General features: G+C 41.8%; 1 protein-coding gene across 3 annotated transcripts; it reads left to right on the top strand.

Annotated features, from left to right (window-relative positions):
- The first annotated feature begins 222 nt into the window (after positions 1-222).
- On the top strand, positions 223-21020 carry NAA50 (N-alpha-acetyltransferase 50, NatE catalytic subunit). 3 transcript variants are annotated; one of them, XM_053971001.1, is made up of 5 exons: positions 223-369; positions 12833-12966; positions 13424-13543; positions 14505-14571; positions 17051-21020. In XM_053971001.1, exons 1-5 carry the CDS (start codon positions 362-364, stop codon positions 17229-17231), a joined length of 510 nt encoding a protein of 169 aa, XP_053826976.1. In that variant the 5' UTR covers positions 223-361; the 3' UTR covers positions 17232-21020. The 3 variants fall into 3 exon arrangements, with proteins under 3 accessions (XP_053826976.1, XP_053826975.1, XP_053826974.1); XM_053971000.1 differs by having other exon boundaries at positions 12830-12966; XM_053970999.1 differs by lacking the exon at positions 223-369 and having other exon boundaries at positions 12795-12966.
- The last annotated feature ends 1399 nt before the right edge of the window (positions 21021-22419 follow it).

The raw sequence follows: 22419 nt of genomic DNA, 5'->3' as shown, positions 1-22419 counted from the left end.
GCGGGGGGGGCGCGCCGATTGGTCGTTCTGCATCACGTGATGGCACCCACGCCCCGTCCCCGAGACGAACGGGGCCTCCCCATCCTTCCCGCGGGGCGCGGCGCGTGCGCGGCGGGGGCGCGCGGGAGGGGCGGGGCGCGCGGGTCATGGCGGGCGGGGCGGGGGCGCGCGCGCGCGCGGCGTGAGGTGAGGGGTCACGGGGCGGGGCGGGGCGGGCGGAGGCCCATGTGGAGCGGGAGTGGGATCAGGATCGGGAGGAGACTGAGCTGCCCGCGCTGAGCACGGGGAGGTCGGAGCCACACCCGCACCGCCGGGCCCTGGACGCAGCCAGTGCGGACGCCGGGCAGGCCGCGGACGCACCATGAAGGGGTGAGTGCTGGGCTCGGCCCGGCCCGGCCCGGGCCCGCCCGGGTGGGGAGCTGGGAGCGGGGCGGGCCCGGGCGGCGCGGCGGGCGGGAGGCGGAGAGGGCCGAGCGGTGCCGCCGCCTCTGAGCTCGGGGGGTGTTGCTGCGTCCCTCCCGCCCTCTTGGACAGGGCCCTTGGCGCGGAGTTCCTCTGGGCGAGAAAAGCCGGCGGTGCCGCCGCTGGCGCCCTTTGGGCTGAGCAGGACCTCCCCGTCCCCATCGTGCCGCCGCTGGAGCGAGGATTCTCCGCACTGAGCCCCGTGCTGGAGCGGGCGGGACGCGGCGGCTCCTTGTGCCCGGGGAGATCCCGCCCTGCGGGGTCTGACGATCTGCAGAGCAGGCGGGGATGCTGGCCGGGCTGTCGTCCCTGTCTGGTCCTTGTCTGGCAGTAGCAAAGAAGCGTCGCTCACTGTGTGCGAAAAAGCTGCCAGCCTCGGATGCGTGTGGTTTTGCAGTGCTATTGTGTGTAACATCCTCTTAGCACTTTTGTTGGTTTTTTAAGTCTTTAATTGCTACGTGGAGGCTGTAGAGCGTGGATGGATGACAAACGAGCTGTGTTCTGTGCCATGTTTCTGTAGCACACCCGCTGCTTTGGGCCTGGCATTGCTTCTCTCTGTCTCCCGAAAACGAGAGATTTCAAATCTCCTTGGCTGAAAACACTGGTTTCCTTCTCAGTGGGGTCAGTGAGGTGCCGTTTTTGTACAGGACACTGGAGGCCTTTTCACTCACAGTTGTGCTTTGGTGTCAGGTGACCTGCCTGACCTTGTCCAGGTCACTTTGGGACAGGTTTTTCAATGTTGGCTAAACCACCTAATGTTTATTAATTTCAGCATCACCTGTGCTCCACAAAATGTGCTTGTTCCAGTTCTATGCCTCAGTTTCTTCATAGGCACAAAGGAAGCTATCCCCAGCTGATTCTCAAAAGAGCATTAAACCAGTCCCCTTGGAACCGGTGTTATGCAATGATGGGTATTATTTTTCCAGTTTGGCAGCTTAAGGCAGGGTGAATGGAAGCTGAATCACTTAAGCTTTTACTAAGAAATGGTAAGGGGTTTAGCTTATTAGCAGTAGGGGTGAGGTCATACAAGACTGCTTGATAACAGCCTCTTGGCTGGTTCTTACAGTGTGTAAGCAGCTTCAGGCATCCTGAGGGGCTGGCAGGTGTCTGTAGAGAGGTTCAGGGATGATTGCAAATAAATAAACTCTCAGCTGACCTAACACACCTATAAGATAGGTGTGTTCGGGATATTGGACAATCCTTTATCCACCTGCACCACCCTACATAAAATGGGACACCCCCACTCTCAGTCCCCTTGTAATGAGGACGCCGGAGTTTGTGGGAGGAACAGCAGCACGGATCAGCCAGGATGAGGTGGCAGTTGATGCGATCGTTGTTCAGCAGCGCTCCTGACAGAACTGGGTTTCCTTTTATCCTTTGTTGACCGTTCTGCTGTTTGCTACAGCTTAGCCTTGCTCTGGTTGTGTGTCAGTCGTGGGATGGGGTTACTGGGACCTGCATGTGTGAGTGGGAAGTGGCCCGGGCGTGCCTGGCTGATGCTGTGGGGATGTCCTGGCAGGGCATGGCCGGAGCTGTCTGCAGTGTTCAGTGCTCCCCAAGGAACTGAGCCTGGCTTTGCTTGCACTGATGAGGAGTTCTCATTTCCTGGGCTTTTTTACTTCTTGTAACTTTTTTTTTAGAATAAAGGCTATGGAGAAAAAACCTGCATACCACTCTTCTGCTTCTAGAGCACCAAACTTTATTTCTGTCACTTTACTTTTACTTACAGGCAGTTTTATTTCTGGTTCAACTTCAGAGCTTACTGCTTTGGGTTCTGTACTTGGTATTTCTGCTCTTATGGTACTCTTTCATCTCTTTGAAGAACAGCATATTCCTGTCTTGCCAAAACACTGTTAGCACCACACAGCAAGTTCTGGAGCAGAATAAATTCATATTCCTGTGCAGATTCTCATATTGAATCCAGGTGTTCTCTAAAAATTCAGATGGAGGCAAATATGCCAACAGAGCTCAAATTGAAAAATAACCCCATTTAAATACAATGAGATTCAAAGGACTAGAGAATAGTTCAAAAGAAACGTATAAATTACACAGGGGTACTCTGGAAAAAATCCAAATAGTTTTTAAAGTTAAAGATCGGTGAAGATCCCTAAAGTATAAGTACTGTCAAAAGATGGGTCCAAAAATAGATCTAAAGCTTCAGTTCCCAGCATATAGAAACTGATGGGCTTGAAGGGATCTGTTCTGTCTTCAGTTTTGAATCCAAAATTGTGGACAAATCCTTCTGAACAAACTGATTCCATCTGACTGTTTTTTGTGGGAATGTATGCACTGCATTGTTACCCACACCACAAAATGCAGAGATGATTTTGGAAGCACTTAGAGCAGCTGATGTTTTATCAGCTGTCATTATGAAGAGTCTACTTTGGCAGAGAAAGAATTTAAAAAGAAACGATCCGGTTCATTGGCATGAAGTTTCAGATCTGAAAGACTGTGTAGTCAACGTATGTGTCTTGCAGCCTTCTTTCTTAGCTCTCTGAATTCGAAATATCACATAGATGTGTGTTAATAATGCATAGCAGGTTGTAGTGTCTGTGTCATCAGGGGGTTTGAGGTTAGGTGACCTCTTCTACCCTAGCCCTCTGGTTTCAGAAATAGCAGAAGATTTTTGTGCTTTCTCAGCTGCTTACAATTTTGTGGATTTTTCTCTTTATTTGATGAGTTAAACACCATCTTCTCTACTGGGAACTGCTGTTCACTTTCACCTGGTTTTGTGAGACTTGTCTTTATGTTCACTCTAGCCTCACCTTCTGAATAATTTTAATAGAGAATCATTATGTTTCCCTTTTTTTCTTAAATGTGACTTGAAAAATTGAGGTAATTCACTGTTCTGTTAGTGAACCTTGTGATTCTCTAGAAATTAATTTATTTTTTTCATTTATTATATGTTGTTATTGTTAGCTCTTGAATTTGAAAATCTATTTTAGAACTGTGTTTGCATGAGGAAAAATACCAGTGGAAGAGACTCAGGTCCTGTAGTAATCTGGCTGTTTTTATAGAGCAGATGTAAATAATACTCCCTGCACTTTGCTGTTTTCATGGTGTTGATTCACTTGTTGCTCAGTGGTTTTGTGTTTTCATTACCAGTTGTTATGCTGCTGGTTTTCAGGAGAGAAAACTGAAGGTCTTGAGCATTTGCTGATTGCTGTTCATGACATTTGATGTCTTAAAGTAAGGGTGCATTTCTGACTTGTTTCAGTTTAGATGAAACCCATGAAAGTAAGGCATCCAGCCTTTCCCTGATGGCCTTCCCTAAAAATCACATTACACGAGGCTATTGCAGGACCTGCGTGCTCCATTGCGTGCATGTACCTGCTGTGTGACCAGGATTGTCACACACATGGAGTCAGTAGGGCATGTTACAAGCAGGGCCCAGTGCCTAGAATCCTGTGCATATGTTATTTTGTCACATTAACCTCTCCAGTTTTGATTGGAAACACCTGGGAGATTGTCATGCAGCAGCACATCTTGAGCCATGTGGTGGAAAACTGATTGAAACAGGGAGTAAGTAGAGTGCTGTGTGTTAAACCAGCCTTAGAAAGAAGTGTGCACTAACTACTTTTGGGTAAGACTCTCCTAGGAGATTGCCTCTCAACTTTGTCGTGTTTGCAGCTAAGTCTCAGGTTTTATAGTTCCTAAGGGTCCTCCTGACTTGCTGTGGAAGAGTCCTACAGGCTACATCCTGCACAACAGGTACCTGCTGCCTCAGAGAACTTACTAACCCTGAGACTTTGCAGGCTTGTGCTGCTCTGGCTGCCTTGCAGGGGAGACATCACAGCTGGGGAGTACTGAACAGAACTAACTAACAGAAATAACTATATTGTTTCTGAAAGTGTGGGGAGTTGTTATGGTAAGCTCTGATACCTCTGCTTGTTTTGCCCGGATTCAAGGAGTAAACTTTTCAAGGTCCTGAAGATGATCATGTTTCTGAGGAGAACAAGGAGGGTTTTTTCTCTCCTGAGTTAGAATGACAGAGTTTGTGCAGAGCTGCTGAATTGTTTCCATTTGCTCGGCACAGTGCTAAGCTTAACATATATGGGAGGAAGTTCCAAGTTTATGAGAAAACTGCTGAATGGTCATATGCACTGGAGTCAGGACAAAAAAGGTAATTGAGCTTGAAAATCACTTTATTTTTAGGCTTTTTCTGAACCTAGAAATGTCCAAGTGTGAGCTAAAGTCTGCATTTATTTTCATGGACGGTAAATTTAGACCTTGCCTATATGCAAGCTTACAAATGGCTTAACAGCTTCTAAATGAGTTTATAAAAAACTCAGTGCAGTTTATTATAGGTACTTTAACCTGATTTATAACTCTGACCACTTTGAGTTTAATTCCATAACCAGATTAAGACATTCCACAAAGAAGGAAGGATTGGGAGGGTAGGAAGGTAGCAGAGGAGCTGTAGCCATTTTACTGAAGCACTTTAGAACCTAGTGTTGTGTTTTGAGTACTGTTTGACCATTTGGTTCTTTCTGCATGTAGATGTAGCTTGATAGTTTGGGACATTTCTGTGAAAAATGTAGTAATATTAGTTAATCACCAAATGCCACAGACTCTGCTGCCATCTCCCGAGGACAAGAAATGATGCATCCTTTTTTGCCACACTAAATCTCTTTTAAAATGGGGAATAATGGGTGATGGTTGAGCCAGAAAAATACTTTAATCCAAGTGGAAATCATTCAGAACTTGAAGAGTGTGCCCATTTGGCAAGCATTAGAAGTGTTCAGACCAATAATCTGAGAAGGCACTAGATATTTTTATCCAGAAGAGGAAAGAACATGAAAAGTTGGAGCTTTATATTTGTTTGAGAATTGATAAGAGAGAAGTGCGGTACTTCCTTGCATCACTCCTGCTCTATGTGAGGCAGGCAATGTCAGGATTACTTTCTACTCCTATCTGGAAGAGAGAAAGGGAAGAAGTGACCCCTGTGGGAGTTAGTTGTGAAGCAGAAGTTTGTCAGGAAGGAGTTTGAGGCAGGGAAGCCAGGGTAAGAGAGAGTCTGTGCACAGAAGAATACCTGGTTATTTGGAGACTCTTGGCCTTGAAGACCTGAGAGCAGCAAAGCACAGCACTGAAGTGGGGTAACTGTGTATTTGTGTCAAAGTGTATTGAATGAATTCATTATAAGAAGGAAATTATACATTAGGCTTTATTGAAAATAGAGCCAAAATAATTTCCACAACAGTGTCACTAGGCGACTAAGATATTTGAATTTTCCTGGGGGCAGAGTCTTTCTTTCTTTAATTAATTGAAAATACTGTGCTTCACAGTAGGATCTTAAGGCATGAAGTACTTCCTGAGCTTTACTTGGCCTTCCTTCTCCCTCTCCCTGCTCTTTTCTAGGCTCCATGTGATTTTTGGCCCTTGGCAGACTAGAATCTCTAACCCTGAAAAAAATTCTGATTTCTGAGCATTGTATTTATGTTCTCTTGAGTATGGGATGAGACCCAGGCAGCCAATGAAGGCTCGTGAAAGTTTTCTCTACCTGGCACTTGGAACTGTTGGCAAAGATCACAAATTAAGTTGAAAATTGCACTTAAAGGAGATTTACTTGTTTTTAGATCTTTGGCACAAATTTTTATTTCAGAACAATTCATTCTTAGTGAAAATTAGGAAAAGGACAGGGGGGAAATTATTGTTGTCTTAGAAGTGTTTTTAAGATAGGCACATGCAACTGATAGCACATTCAGTTATTTTTCATAGTATGTTATTAATATAATGTGTGATTTGAACACCTTGCAAAACCCAACTCTGGGACTGAAATCTAAAGTATAGATAGGAAACCTGTAATGAAGTGACATTTTCCCCCCACTATTCTAATGGACAAAGGCATTTGTAAAAAAAAAAAGCATTTTCAGTGACTTATGGAAATAGTTTGTGTGAAGCAGAAAAATTATTTTCTCCTAGTATGTCAATTCCATAGTTTCTTACCTGTGTACATACAAGTGCCCTCACAATGTATTTATGTAAATAAGGTACTTGGTAAGCATCACTTCTATTTTGAATTTGAAGGCAAGCCTCTGTTCTTACTTGATGATCAACAGGTACTTCATTAACATTAATTAGCAAAGGGTACTGATCTTCTGGGAGGCAAGTAAGGCTTATAATTGTTAGATCTGGAGACATTTAGGGTGTGGAAAGGGGAAGTAATCTATAAGGTGTCTCAGGATATAGATAGTGGAGGCACAAAAGTAATTTTGAGGGAAGCCATTTCAAAATAGTAAAGTACTTCTGTTTAGCAATCATGGATAGAAATCAATGTTCTTGTGAGCTTACTTTAGAGCAGAAATGAAGAGTTGGGGTTTCTGGCAGCCCTTTATCTGCTGTATGATTGCAGGCAAGTTGTTTCCTCTTTCACCTGATATTGATGTACCTGGGATAGGCTGAATAAATATTTAGGCCTTAAGCTTGTCAGGTGCTCTGGAGCAGCAGAATTTTATGGACAACTAAACGATGCATGTGTGTCTGCTTTTCTGTTCTAGAACAGCTACTTTTTTTTGCTATTTTAGAGTTTGAAAATTCTGTTGGCTGGGCATAGTGATTCATGCTCTTTGTATCCATCTACAGAATAGGATACTTATAATTTTCTTGTGAAAGTTTATTTTTCACTTGAAGATTTGAGACCTAGGTAGGACATGTTTCAGCTGGAAAAACTGTGAGGCTATTATACTATAACTTTGCTTCTTGCATGTGAAGACTGGCCAGTCTTTTGTATGTGGTCAGGTTTTCTAGGTTGAAGCACAGTAAATTATATGATAGCCAGATATAATGAAGAAACTTGGCTGTAATGTGCTGTGTATTTTTTTTTCCTTTTTTAATGCTAAAGGGAAAGGCAGCTAGGGTCTAATGTATGTCTTGGGAAATTGTGATGCATGAAACCTTTTCACAGTGAGATCCAGTTGTCTTGCAAGTCTTGAATTAAGTCTTCTGTTAATTCTGATTCTAAAATTGCTTTGTTTTCTTCTGTACATCATTGTGCTCTTCTGCATGCCAGAACTGGGGGTAACATCCAGCAGGATACCAGGTTTCATGCAATACATGTTTTCAGTAGTAAGCAGGACTAAAGAAGATCAGGGGTCTCAGAGCAAATTGTTAACGCTTTTTGCATGCTAGGTTTGTACTTATCCTTCTGGTTTTCTGACAAGGGAAGCAGAGTAGATATGCAGCCCACAGATCTTGAGGTAATTGAAAACATACTGGTCTGCCCACAAGAACTAGACTAACTTGTGTGTGTGTAGCAAGACAGCTCATCCATTAAAAAAAAATCCTAAACACAAACAAACCAAACAAAAAAAAAATCCCATAAGAATTCCAACGACCCCAAAACACTAGAAGAGGCTCTTTTGGCCTTGGAGTAGAATCTAAGCAGAGCCACACTCTTCAGGTCTATAGCCTTCATAGTTCTGGTTTGGTTTTATTTTATGAGCGGATTATCCTGTCTAGACTCCTGCTTTGACTTGGATGCCAAAATAGAAGCAATAAAGCTAGCTGGCCACTTAGCAGGTGACAAACCTTCTCTGAAGTCCCCTTAATTTGTTAGGGCCCATTTCTCAGTGCTGCCTCTCCTGACTTACTCCTCAGTAAGTTTTGCAAGTTTCAGATACCGCTCTGCTAAATTTAGCCTGCCAGATGCCTTCAATAAGCCTGAGCCCAGCTATCAGTTACAGGGAGATCTGTTTCAGTCAGGCACAGCCCTCTGGGGAGAGACTTGCACTATTTAAAGTTGAATGGGACTGAGATTCTTACAGCATTAAGGAACTCGAAATTCGCTCTTTTTCTCCCTGATGTTGGTTCTAAACTAGTGTTGGACACTTGTTATTCCCAGGGAGTGAATTTGTGTTTCCTGCTGAACTGTAGCTGGAAATTGGCTGCCTCTTGAGCTGTCATTCTGTATAGCAGTTCTCTTTAGATATATGTTGACAAGCAAAAGTCAGTCTTAACATAAGTAGCCTGTGTTACTTCCACCAGTATCAATGTAAGGCATTGTAGGAAAAATAGACTGTTCAAATCATGGCACTGTAAACTGCAGACAGAGCAATGCAACTGCAGCAGGACTAACTAGATTGCATTTGGTCCTACGAAACGTGTGAAGCTTTTTCTAGCCAGTGCCTGGAGGATCTTAGGACACTGGCATGCAAGAGCAGGAGTGTTAATGCCAATGTTCTGGGCACGCATCCAGTTTCAGGAAGTGGTGCCTGTCACCTTACTGAAGTCACACTTCTGTTCAGATTTGGTGGATCAGTCTTCACTTCCGCTCTTACATCGCTGGGCAGTGTTGCTGTGCACTTTTAACAGATAGCAGCCTATGCACCAGCAACTGATTCCCTTTACTAGTGAATTCTCCAATTGTTTTTTTCCCCAGTGACCAAGTCGTGGAATATAGCAGTCGTGAAAAATGCTGAATGTTTCTCGTGAAAATGTAGTCCTAGGATATGTCAGGAAAATGCTTCCAGTAGTAACAGGAAAAACTTAGTGCCATTGGACAAGACAACAGTGTTCGGGCTGCTATAATTGGTTTTGGTTAGCCATGTTTAAGGAAAATCAACTTTAATCAGAAGGAATGTAAGGAAGAGCTAGTATGACAATAGTGGGAATTAAGAGCCAGTCTTACAGGGAAAGGACAGGAGCTTGGCTTTAGTTAGAAGAAAGGTATGAAGAGATCATGATAACTCTCTGAAAAGGCCTGTGCAATGGTGCCCATCATCTCCAGGCAGCATAGAAGTACATTGGAGTACACTGGAATTACTGAGAATAATGGTAGCTTGGGAACAGCCTTACAATGGAAAATGTTTAAGTGGCTTCAGAATGCTGGTGTTCCATTGAGGAGAGTGTATGGATTTCTAGAACACTGTAGTAGTAAGAGGCCTGACCTGATAAGCCAGGAGTCCCTCATTCCTCTGTGGTAAAAACAATTGCTTGGGATGGGGTGACTGGCTTGTCCCAGAAGCTTTGACATCTGAGATGGAGTACAGTTGACTATTGCATCTTCCATGGAGTGCCATTTGAGCTGTGGGGTGCCAATCGTAAGTGTGGATCTGCTTAGGAATATTACTGGCATCATAGAGTTGAAGAATTTGTTATGGGACGGTATGTTCCTTCTGGGCATTTCAGGTTCTTTATACATCTTTATGTTCTCTCGTATGATAATTTGAGCCCATAATTTAATTTTTTTCTTTGCAACAGCAGAGGACAAGTGTTTCTGGTACACCTTCTACTAAGCTGGAATGCACAGGACTGGCCTAGTCAGACCTTAGCTGTCATAGTAAACTTGCTTAAGTTATTGATTAGGCTGAGACTTCACTTGAAGAAGCAGGTCTAGTTGTAAACTGCTATTAAAAACAAACTAACAACAACAAAAAAGACCCCACAAAGCTGCTTGCTTTACTTTGGTGAAAATAAGAGAGTGATAATTTTGAGTCCTTTATTACAGGTGCTTTGTCTTGGCTATTTGGAGTAGTTTTTTCAGTCCTTAGGATCAAAGTTCATGTTGTTCTATGAATGATAAAGTGTAGCACAATATCTGTAGACTGTGTTCACAGATGTACTGGATAATCTATGTCCCTGTGCTCCTCTTGCACAGTACTTCCAGTTTAAACCAGGGTGAGCTGGCACTTCTGCTCAAGAACCAATTAGTTCTGCCTATGGCAACTTCTTTTCTCTTCTTCATTCTGGCAGAGGACTTGTGTGGTGAAGCCAGTCAGGGGACTGATATGGTTTAAAACTAAAGTTTCCCTTTTTTGTCCAGGTTAGTTTTAATTGGTGTAGGTTCACCACATTTTTGCACAAATGTTTGTGCCAGCAAGAGGATGGAAATGAGTGGCTCAGGGACAGCAGGACTGCTGCTTTTGGCAGCAGTGCCAGCTTTCCCATTATTTTACTCAAGGCCTCAGTGGCACTTTTGCCATGCTGTCCTCAGGCAAAATCATGAATTTTCATAATGTGGGTCTTCCTTTCCATGTTATTACTTAATTTACGTATTAAATGGTTTTGTGCATAATAGATGTGGTGCTGATTTAATCAGCTAGTGCTATACATTAAAGTAATTCATGGTTTGAGTACAGGCTATTTAAACAGATATGTTTAGGGTATTGATTTATGCTTCCTGCAGTGTTTCTCAAACCTCTTTCATATTATTCTCCAGGGGAAGATACTGTCCCTGGTTCAATTCATGTGCTGACAAACCAGATAGTGACAGAGTATAGGAGACAAGCAGCAGGAGATGGCAGGAGGCAGCAGTGAACAGTGGTGAGAGATAGAGGGGGGAAGTCCAGGGGCTTGAGGAAATGTGTCAGCAAGTGCAAGTGCCTTTTAGCCATCTACTAACAGAGCTCATTTCTGTGGCCTGATGCCAGCCTCAGAGGTGATGTCTTGGCTCAGCAGCTCCCAGCCTTAGACTCTGCTTCTGTATTTATTTATTTATTTGTTCTCTCTCTGAAATCTTCTTGGTGAAGATCCATTTTCTGGCCATGTTCCCTTTCTTAGCCATCTTGTCCTGGCTGCCTGTGGTAATATATTTTTGTCCTGTTGCACTGTCGTCATAAATATTTCATAGTGACTGTCTTCTAATGCCTGGTTTGTTTGATTAGTAACTAATTAATCTTTAAATAATATTAGAAAACACTATCTAGTGATGCCTGTGTCAGGGATTTTTGCTCAAAAGGAGATGTGGTGTATAGCAACTTTGTTATGAGTTCATCATGCTAGCATTGCTGATCTACTGAAGCTTGGAACTACTGATACTTTTTTGTATCACCAAGGTTAATATGTGTTATTTGAAGAAGTGGTCTAGGCTTTCAGTAACTGAGTATGAACTAAAGGTTTGTCTCCTCCCTTACTGACCTCCTGCACTGCAGCTCATCTGACCTAGCTGGGCAGTTGAGACCTGCTCCCTTTGGTTTCTACTCTCATGCAGACTGCAGCAAAAGGGACTCTTCAGGTATCTTGGCCCTCCTAGTACGAGATTACTGAGGTGCCCTACTCCAGCAAAACTCTTTCAATATACCCAGGAACCCACATGCCACAGCTTTACTCCTGCCCTTTGTGAGGAGAAGGCAGCAGCACTGCTGGCCGGGATCAGAACTTGCCTTCTGTGAGCCTGGAGAAGCCCTGCTGTGCTAGGCTGAGCAGTTGTGCCACACTGGGCATAAAACAAGTACTACAGTTTCTCCGCCATCTCATGACTTTGATTGCATGCTTATTTACACTGGGAGTACTTCTGTTGTGTGAGAACATCATCCTTATTAGCTCGGGACTTACATTGTGTTGGAATATAATTCTCAAAGGGACTTGTGCAAATGGCCATACATGAAGAAAGGAATCTTGAGAGCAAATGGTGTCTTTATTGATGTTTGGGCAGAAAACAATCTGGTTGCCCATATAAATTCAGTAAAACAGGGCTGATATAAACCTAGAATTGTGTGCTTTTCTAATTCCATGTGCACTGGCTTTCTACATATTTTGGTTATCATTTGGGAAAAGATTTTTATTATCTTGATCTTTTTATTTTTCATTCTTGTAGTTGTTAAAACTGCTTGCCCTCACCCAAGGGTAACTAATCTCTTTCTTTTTAATTTTTTTTTTAATTTTCTTCTGTGTGTATAGTATTTCTGTCAGGAAGTTAGTCTTAGAAAAGAGAGAAGCTTGGTCTGTTTCTTCTTAGTATAATTCATTGTATTTTAAGGTTGTGGTTCTGCTCCTGCAGGAAGAAAGACTTCAGTGATGATCAAAGTAGATGCAGATATCACTTTGAGAAGGGCACACTTGCATATTAACAGGCTTAATATATTTGTTACATGCAGTACTGTTAGTTTTTAGAGACAGATGTTTAGTAAGGACTTTGTCTAAACATAGGCTTTATATTGAAAGGTGGTAAAATTGCGGCTGTCTTTGAAGCATGGATAAGGAATTAATTTCCTTGGTCTGTTCTAGCTTCTTGTTCCTCCCATATTTTCATTGGGGTTTTAAATTTTTTTTCTTGTGATCTTGATGATCAGAGGGGAAATGAGTGGGGTAATGTTAAAGCTAATATTTCTGTAGAGATCCATGTTCTCCTGTCTCCCACCCACATATATATATACCCACATATATACTACATCTACTATGGCACATTATTGTTTAGTGTGGCCTGAGAAGCTTCTGACTGTAAAGAACTGACTGAAACTAGATTTGGGACTTAAATCAGCCACCAGCATAAGACTTGATTCTATGGGTTGGATGTGGCAGTTCAAATATGTATTGAGCTGACTACTAGGTGGGACAGTTCTCTAAGGATAAACAAAATAATTGATCTTGGGTGTCCTTAAAAGTGTTGCAGTATGTCAGATGTTAAGCATGTTTTGATTTGTTCCAGTAGCCGGATCGAGCTGGGAGATGTGACGCCACACAACATTAAGCAGCTGAAGAGGCTAAACCAGGTCATTTTTCCTGTCAGCTACAATGACAAGTTCTACAAGGATGTACTGGAGGTTGGCGAACTTGCCAAACTAGGTACAAATGTTCTTGCCAGTAATTGTGGGCTGTGGTGGCAGAAGTGGTCATCATTGCTCTCCATAATGGTTTTGAATAGTAGCTCCTTCTATTTAGTTGTTTTACATAATGAAAAATAACTGTTTAACAACCTCAAAGAAGCCACAGAGGGTCTGCATTCTAGATAGATTATGTCCCACTGGGAATAGGCATGTTTTCTGTTCCAGAAGAAAATAGTTGTGCATTGCCAGCTTACCTTGTGATGTCATTGCTGGTTGGTGTGAACAGTGGTGAGCAACCACTGTGTCAAAGCAGCACTAGTTACTTCATTCCAAGTGTGAATCCACAATGTATGTTATTTTATCTAGATGGGAGAATTAACAAGAGGGGACGAAGGAAGATACAGGGTGTAAATGAAAGAGCTGTATGTGTAGTTTGAGACTTGTTACTGATAAACCTTTGTTTCTCTCCCTGGTAGCCTATTTCAATGATATTGCAGTGGGAGCAGTGTGCTGTAGGGTGGATCACTCCCAGAACCAGAAGAGACTGTACATCATGACACTTGGATGCCTGGCACCCTACCGAAGGCTAGGAATAGGTAAGGAGGGTCTTTTTTTTTGGTCTGAGGCATCAAAAAAAACAGGTTGCTGTCCAGCTTTCTAAATGCTCTTTCGGATTTTTAACCAGATTTTTAACTTTAGACTACTGATTTCTTTGGAAGGGACCTGGGGGAAAGAGTATGATTTATCTTGTGCTCATTCTTCCCTGCCTTTCAGAAATGAACCTTTTGTAGAAATTTTTACTTCAGGATTTCAGGTTACTTTAATCTTAATCATATTATCATAGTGTTATATAAATACTCTGCTTCTATGGATGTGAAAATCGTTGCAGAGAGAGATGAAATAATTTGTCAGAGATATGTAGCCAGTATGCAAGTCATACGTAAGTAGAACACAACATTCCTTCATTGGCTTCCCTCTTCACTCCTCTAAATGTGGGAGCTTTATATTTATTTTGTCTTTATCACTACTGATTATTGCTGCTCAGGGGTAGCACCTGCTTTTTGTCTATATTGCATTTAGTTCTTTGCTCCACATTGCAAAGCCATAGGACAGATTAATCAAGACCTATAGTAAACTGCTTGCCTTGACAAATTGGATTGAAAAGATAATTTTATTTTAAATTATTTTATTAGGTCTTTAGTAGAAAAGCTTACCAGTTCCCTCGCTGCTTTATGCAGTATTTTGTCTGTATTTTGAGCTGAGTTTGAGACCTTGAAACTATTAAAATAGTATTAAAATCAGCTGATTTATAAGTTTGCTTCTGGTCTGTTATGATTTTTATTTCTTCTTCAAAGAAACAATGAAATAAGGTTTATGAGCAATCAGGAACAGAATTAAATACTTACACATCATGTTTTATTTGCCTTTTTTCTAGTTTTCACACTCTATCATTTTAGTTTACCTACAGTTAACCTGCCTCTCCTCAAGGAAGCACCTAGCTAAGTACAGACTAAATTGTGTCCTAGTTTTCTTAAGTATCTCTTTATCTTTTGGCAGGAACTAAAATGTTGAATCATGTCTTAAACATCTGTGAAAAAGATGGCACTTTTGACAACATCTATCTGTAAGTAAATGCGTTACACTCATGCATTTTTTGAGAAATGATAAAGGTAGATATGGGAGCAAAGGGATGGAGATCCAAGTGTGGGTTTAGTATATATTTTAGTGGGGTCATGGAACATCTTGTAAGTACTAGCGGGAAAGACAGGGGTCATATTCTGGGCTTGTTGTGTGATGCTGTGAAAACCAAAAGCTGCTTGATTTAGAAAGGGTTCTGCAAATTTGCTGAATTTGAAAGCAATTTAGTTACAAAATTATGTTCTAGAGCAAAATTATACTGTAAGACCAAAAAAAACTTTCTAAAAAGGATTTAATTTTTATCATACAAGGTCATCTTCAGAATGGAAAATACTGCAAGCCTTGGATGCAGTTTTGATGCATTTGCTTTCTGTCTTTTATGACAGTACTCTGTGGGTTAGAATATTAGAGGTGTTTGCAAGCACTGAAAATTTACTACATTCAGTAATAAGGCCCAACTGCTATTCTCATTCTTGCACACTGCCAAGTCAGCTATTTGTTCAGCCACACAATAAACTAGATCAGTGTGCTGACCCAGCTAGGGAAGCTGTTTTCAGTTTTGTTTCTGGGTGTTATTTTTCATTTTAGTGTGTTTTGGGGGTTTGGGGGTGGTTTTCTTGTGCTTTGTTTGGTTATTTTTAAAATCGATTGCATGTCTGTGAAAGCACTTAGCATAATGCAGGCAAGAGAACAAGCACTGGGGTAGAGGGCAGTAGCAGTAGTCCCTCTGGAAAGAGAGTCTGAAATCCATAAATGTCAAAACTATGCTTTTCCTTTGCTGCTGGTTTCATAATTGTGCTTTTTGCTGTGCATTGGTGTCTGTGTGGTTACCAAGTGAGCTGATGGCAGTTTTTGGCTTGATCGCTTCTCTGAGCCAGCTCCTCCTTGTCCATCACTGCTTGGCCATCACACCGTGCCTGCACAATGCACTGCTAGGGATAGGCCCACAGCAGGTACAGCTTGGATGGACTTACAGTGCCACAGAACTACACCCTGAATACTTGCCAGGCCTGTGGAAGATGCTTTGTGAGAAGTGTTTCATACGCTGATATCACTGTAAATGGAGTGACTTTCTCCTCAAACTCTCCCGCTTCTGCCATGGAGGTGCAGACTCTTCCACCTCCTCTGCTGTTGTTGCTTTGTGCCATCTCTGTAAGAGGAGCATGTTTTAAAGAGGTGTCTGATTAAAGTTACTTTTGGCTTGTATTCTTTCCTGCTCTCCTGCCTCAGGACCAGTGGTAATGAACTCTCTCTGACATGCCTGCATAATGGGACAGGGGTTTTCCTTTTTACTTTTGCACGTTACTGTGTGCATAGTGAAGGAACTGTTTGCTGATTGTAATACAAACCCTGCCCCAAATCCTTCATAATCCTTCTTTATAGTTCCTAGACCAAGGATTCTGGCATGACAATAAATAGCCCCCAAAATTGGGCTACAGTTCTTTTAGTGGCCCATTGATTTTATTACTATGTCTATTGCTTGTGCAACTTCTATTTGAACATATTATGCAGTTTAGCACCAAATTTTATAGCACTGCCTAAATTTGTCATTACAATAAAGTTTAGCTTTTAGCTTTTTGGTGATTATTTGGCTTAACACTAAGATCTTTTGTTCTGCTGTTGCTTTCACAGTTACTTTGGTTCTGTGATTATGGAGTGTGTTGTCATGACAAAGTGGTTCATGAAGTTGTGCAGTGTCTGCTGAATTTTGGGAGTGTTTAATTAATATCTTTTGCTGATCCAAACATTTTTATTTTTTTTCTCTTTCTTATTTTTTCTTTTTTTTTTTTAATAAACAAAACTTGTGCAGATAAATGTCCTAGTCACATAGGATAAAGAACTGATGGCTGTTTGTTTTGGAGACTTTGAAATGTGCTAGCAAAATCTGTAAAACTCTAGGGGAAGTAAATACGAGGGAAAAGGACTTTGTAAATCCATAGGACTTTTTTGTATTACAGCTTTTTGTGAGGAGAGAGGAGTGGTTGGAGTAGAGCAAGGTGTTAAAATCATATCAAACACCATTGCCAGTTGTATGTTACAGTGTGTTGGGAGCATCGCTGAGACAACTCCTCTGCTCATCTGCAAAGTGTTACTACAGGAGGTTAAAGTTTTCTTTACAGTGAAACTCTGTTACATATTTCCACTAAATATCTGCCATATTGCTTTATTAATATGGAGAAAAATTTAAATTATTGAGGTAGTAATGCTTCAGAGTCTTTCTGTTATCTTGTGTTCTGTGCAAGAGTTTTACTGAGGGGAAACATTTACTTCTATTGACAGCCATGGGCCATCCAGGAGCTGAGTGTTAGCCCAGAACTGAATTGGGAAGACCAACATTTCCAGAGTTCTTAGAGTTACACCGTTGTTCCTTCTCTATCTAGATAGCTGCTTTTCTTGTCTTTGACCATTCTGAGTATGGAGGCAGAGTACTGACCCCTGTCTCTCTGTGCCCTTTTCTGTCCCAGGCATGTCCAGATCAGCAATGAATCTGCAATTGACTTCTACAGAAAGTTTGGGTTTGAGATCATTGAGACGAAGAAGAACTACTACAAGAGGATAGAGCCTGCAGATGCTCACGTGCTGCAGAAAAACCTCAAAGCCCCTTGTCTTGGCCAGAACGCAGATGTGCAAAAGACCGACAACTGAACAAAACCCCAGCGGACACTTTCTTGCACTTGCTTGTCGCCAAATAAGGAAAGAGAGGCCTCTCTTTTTTTTTTTTTTTTTTTTTTTTTTTTTTTGATTGGTTAGTTGGTTTTTTGTTATGGTTTTTTTTTTTTTTTACTCCACCCCTTCATCTTATTTTTTTTTCTTGACCTCTCTCCAACAAAATGTAATGCTTCTTCCAAGGATTGTCCAATCATGTTTGGGGTTGGGTTTTGGTTGGTTTTGGATTTTTTTTCTTTTTGAGCTCTCCTTTCTGGTGTTTTTTGTTTTTTTGAGGGCAGGGGGGCTGATTTTTTGGTTTTGTTTTTTGTTGGGGTGGGAAAAGGTGTGCAGATCTCTTAAGTTTGAGGTGTGGAGGGCTTGAGCAGGTTATCCTGATGACAAGTTTCCTTCAGAATTATTCTTTCAGTAAGCAGAATGTAAACCCAATGCAGGGGGAAAAGGCAAAGCAATATCTTGTCCTTTCACTCCTTGTGTTTTTTATAACCTACAGGGTACTTTACTCTCCCCCAACCTTTGAATGTTACTTCAGTACTTCCCACTCTTCCTTCTAATTCCCCCATCTCAAAAAAGTATATTTAGTTCTTCCCAATATTTTTGAGTATGGCTTTTTCTTCCATCTTTTGCTGAGAAGGGTGGGCTACTTTACCATACCTTTTCACTCTGCCTGGGCTGACCTTTTTGGATGCTTTTTTAAAATACTCCTCACCCAAGCTGGTGCTACACTTCTTAAATGACTGAGAGGAGGATTTAGAGTGGTCTTTATTTTTTCTTATTTTCATTTACCCAACTCCCAGGAGACTTTTGCCAGAGTAAGAGCTAGATCTGGTATTGGCAAGAATAACCTTGTATAAATATGAATCCTGAGGCAAAACCCTTGCTTTAAAAATGGGTGAAATTCTGCAGGGCTCATTGAGAGTTAGTTTTATCTCTGTTGTTGGGATGGAAAAAGTGACTCTGACCACCTTATCAGCTTTGATGACATAAGGCAAGCACCTGTCTCCAGATAACTTTGTTACAGCTACTGAATCTGTGGTGACAGATGTAAGGGTTGAGGAAACCAGGCAGCAAGGCTAAGAAGGCAGACATGAATCTGACTCTAATCACATAGCTTTGCAGGGTCTCCTGGATTTGCTTGGGATTGGCTTGACTTGCTGTGTTTATGAGCTCCTTTGGGAGGAGGTGGTGAAGAACTGCGTGGTTTTGCTCCTTTGAAGATTATTTTCCCCTTCCCCGTTCAGTAGTAATAATGCAGTTCTCCTCTGGTGAGAGGGTGTTCGTGGAGCACCGGAGAAAGCAGCGTATATTAGAGCATTTTATGGGTTTGGAAAATAGGCTGGCTGGCTTCTTCCTAGTACTGTAACTTTGAGGCTGCAGTAAACTGTACTAAGCTCTGCTTTGCATCCTTTCATGCTTTATTTGCGTGAATACCAGTGCTCCTTTCTAGGCACTGTTGCCAGCAATTTTATGTATGCCAATATAAATACCAACTTGAGCTTGGACTCTTCTCCAAGCATCTGGGAAAGTGCACTGAGCTGAGACAACACCAACCTGCCCCATCCCCCATGTAGATGCTGAACTGTATTCTTTTCCTGTTTGTTTTTTAAAGTTTAGATCTGCATCTTGAATTCTTCCGCTCTGAAAGCCTCCAACCTGTAGTGTGCATTGCAGCATACATCTGGTTAGTAGGTGCTGTCCAGTCATTAGAGGGTGACTTGGGAACCAAGAATTCCAAAACAGGAATTGTGGTGAGGCAAGAGATGGCACCCCTCACTGCACATTAGGTGGTCTTTGATACCCCAGGGATGACTATACCAGCTGCTACACAGTTACTCCTTTGACAGAGGTGTGTAGCATTTGTTGGAGTGCATCTTGACAGACCTGTGCTGGAAAATGGCTGCTTAATTTGCTGAGTTTGCACTATTGGAGTCTTGGAGATGGGCAGGTGACCAACACCAGCCCATCTGCATGGCCCAAGCACCTGTGTTTGCAACATGTGGTGGCAGACTCTGGCTAGAAAGATGCAAACGGTTCCCTTGGCCAGAGGCAGCCTAGTTTTGACAAAAGCTTATTCTCAGTACAGCTAGGACCTGCTCATGGTGGTTATGTTGGCAGCCCAGCATCTTTCTAGAAGGGGATGTATCGAAGCACAATTAGCTTGTCATATGCCAACAGAGTCTCCCATGCCATCTGTAGACCAAACCAAGGGAAGTATGTGGAGGGAGAGAGAGATAGTATTGTATTTGAGGATGTTTGTGCAGCACAGCTGTAACTCAGACCATAGCTGCCTCTGGTGCCAAGCAAAGTGCTCTTCATTCTTCTAGAACTAAGTGGTAAGTGTTTGGGTTGGGTAGATGGGTGTGGGGATATGAACTCTTAGGATTTGCTGTTGTCGTAGGCTTCCACAAATCAGTGTGTTTCACAGACAGTTATTCTTCAGGTTTAAAAGTACAAGTCTGATGTCTGAACTTACTTGGATTAACCTTTGTTTCTGTCTCTTTTTGCTTTGGGCTGCCATCATTCTATGAATGTATCCATGAGAACAATTCTTAAAGCTCCTATTCCACAGCAGACCTGCCTCATTGTAACTTCTAACAAAATGTTTTGTAGGAGGTGGAAGAGAGAATAAATCTAAGACTCTTTTTCCCAGGCTATTAATCCTGGAAAACAGTTGTTGAATCTTGAATACAAGGTTTAATATGAATCTTAAGAAAACTGTGTTCCCTGTACATGGGTAAGGGCAAGTGAAGGTCAGTAGTTCTGGTTGACAAACAGTTGTATTTTATTAGTCTACCAGTTGTGTTGAGTGAAGGAGGAGAGTGCTGTATCTTAGTGCTGTTACCTAGAGACACTGAAATTGTGTGAAGTATGGGCTTACCACAGAGAACTTCAGTTACTTTGATTGTTGCTGCAGGAGGACATCCTTCTAGCTTGAAAATAACAGCTTGTGAACAACTAAATTTTTTCAAAGTTGAGAGTTTCAGTGGGGGAAAAAAAAACCACCAGCACCTGTTCTGGATGAAGATCTAGCAAGAAAAATGTATGCAACTAACAGCTTTAGAGTGTAAATTGCGTATATCCAAGTTACTCCTGAATCTCTGCAACTGACTTTGTCACACATCGGTTGAAGTATGAAGATATTACCTACAAAAAGACTCCTACTTGAGGAAACCATGGTACAGGAGAAGAATCATCCAGAAGAGAGATCCCTCATTTTTGGGAGGGGTAAGGGGGAGAATGTTTTTAGTGTACACAGAAACTGGCTAAGTTTACATGATGCAGCTAATGGTTAAACCTGCCAACTAAATATGACATACTGTTACAATTGAAACAAACTTACGTGATATTTAGTTAAATCTTGATGGTGCCCTGTGTCTAGTAAAAATTTGATCCCCCAAATTGTTTTATTCTCCCCCTTGTTGTAATCCAGGGTCAGCTGCTATGCACAATGTCTGTGTTTTGTAAAGTGTTTGCTGACTTGGATGTTTCTTTTGAATCTGCAACTGCTTCCTGATTAATTTGGTTAAGACCAACTCTGGTCTCTTGAGTTAAGATTTAGTGAAAGGTATGCTGTATGCAGTTTACAGATGCATTCTCAATGTTACAAGTTAAGTTGCAGGGGGAGCAAATTCTTCACAATAAGATGGTCCATTTTTGATCTATATCATTGCCCTTGTTGTTCATCAGGAGCATGTTTTTGTTTTTCTCAAACTCTTTAGAAATACCGTTCAGAATAAACGTGCACTATTTGAGTTATGTCATTTACAACTTGTCATGTGCATTTTTTTTGCTGTCCAGCTGTTTCCTTTGGAAATCAGATATAGACTATTCCTCAGATGTTTCATAAATTGTGTAACTCAGAAGATTTCTAACATGAACTGTGTGTTGGGCTGCTGGGATGAATGCCAAGGGTGTCTGACAACTGTGCAGAGTGAGGTCTCTTTGTTTATTTTCCCTGAAGTTAGAAGCCTTTCCTCGGAAATCCTGTCTTGTGGGGTAGGAGGGAGGAGAGGAAGAGGAACTGTTCTGGAATATTTTTGATTGATTAGTGAGCAGTTTGGAAACAGACCAGGTGTCAAGAACTCTGGTTTGGGATTTATAGGTTAAAAAGTTTAAAGTATTCAAATTAGCTGCTAGTTATTGCAAATCTTGACCACAGTGTTTGAAAAACTTTGGTCCGTATTTGTAAAAGTGACTGGTCTTAATATACAGCACATACTCTTCCATACTGACTTTTCTCAGAAAGGTATTTAAGTAAAACTCATCTCTCTTCTTAACAATTCCAGTCTCTTCTGTTAAAGCCATTTTTTGTCTTTAATTTCACTGTGCTTCTCTTCTGCTTTGAAGTGCCATTTATGAAGTGATGAACTTGCACTCTGGCCCAGGTTCTGGAGGAAAATAAGTGTTTCCCTAAATATTCTATAGTGTATCCTATTCACTTATTTAAATTCCTCTGGAAATTGCTTTATCAACAGATGGAGTTGCTGCATTGATTAGAATAAGGGTGGAAAAGCAAAGCTCAGGCTCTGAAACTTGTCTGTAGTCTTGAGTGGCTGCTTCCAGCTGTCTTCCCTGACCTCTGCTGGAGGGCTTGGAAGGCACAGCTGGAAGTGAACTGCTACCACAAGTGCAACCTTCATCACTCCAGCCTCACCAGCAGCTGTAGAGGCTGAAAAAACCTTTGCTGTACTTACAGTTGCAACTGTTCTCCAAACTGTTCAGCTTTTATTGTTTTGTGTTTCTTTCCTTCTTCCTCATTCCAGTTGCCTCTTAGAACAACCTGTACAATACTAGACAACTGAGATGTCCTTTACAGGGAAACTATCAGGTATTCCTGATCATTTATGTTGTGCTTTCCCAAAGCTGTGCTGGTTCTACAGGCACTCTCATTCCTCTCACTGCATTCAAAACTTGGGTATTTATGGCACCTCTGTAGTCACTCAAGATATGCTGTTATCTCTGATTTGTTACTGATTTGGTACAACTGCTTCAAGAACAGTTACCACACCAGGATCGAGTGAGTGGTCAGTCATTCACTTCATGTGGAACACTGGGATTGTTCTGTCTTTTAATCAGTTCTCTGTCCCTGTGAGGACATTATCCTCTGATCCTGCAGTATCTTAGATTACTTTAAAAAATCCCTGTCCAAAAGCTCTTACACTAAGTC

Source organism: Vidua macroura, chromosome 2, assembly GCF_024509145.1.
Source record: "Vidua macroura isolate BioBank_ID:100142 chromosome 2, ASM2450914v1, whole genome shotgun sequence".
NCBI lineage: Eukaryota > Metazoa > Chordata > Aves > Passeriformes > Viduidae > Vidua > Vidua macroura.
This window is presented reverse-complemented; position numbering and strand designations above follow the sequence as displayed.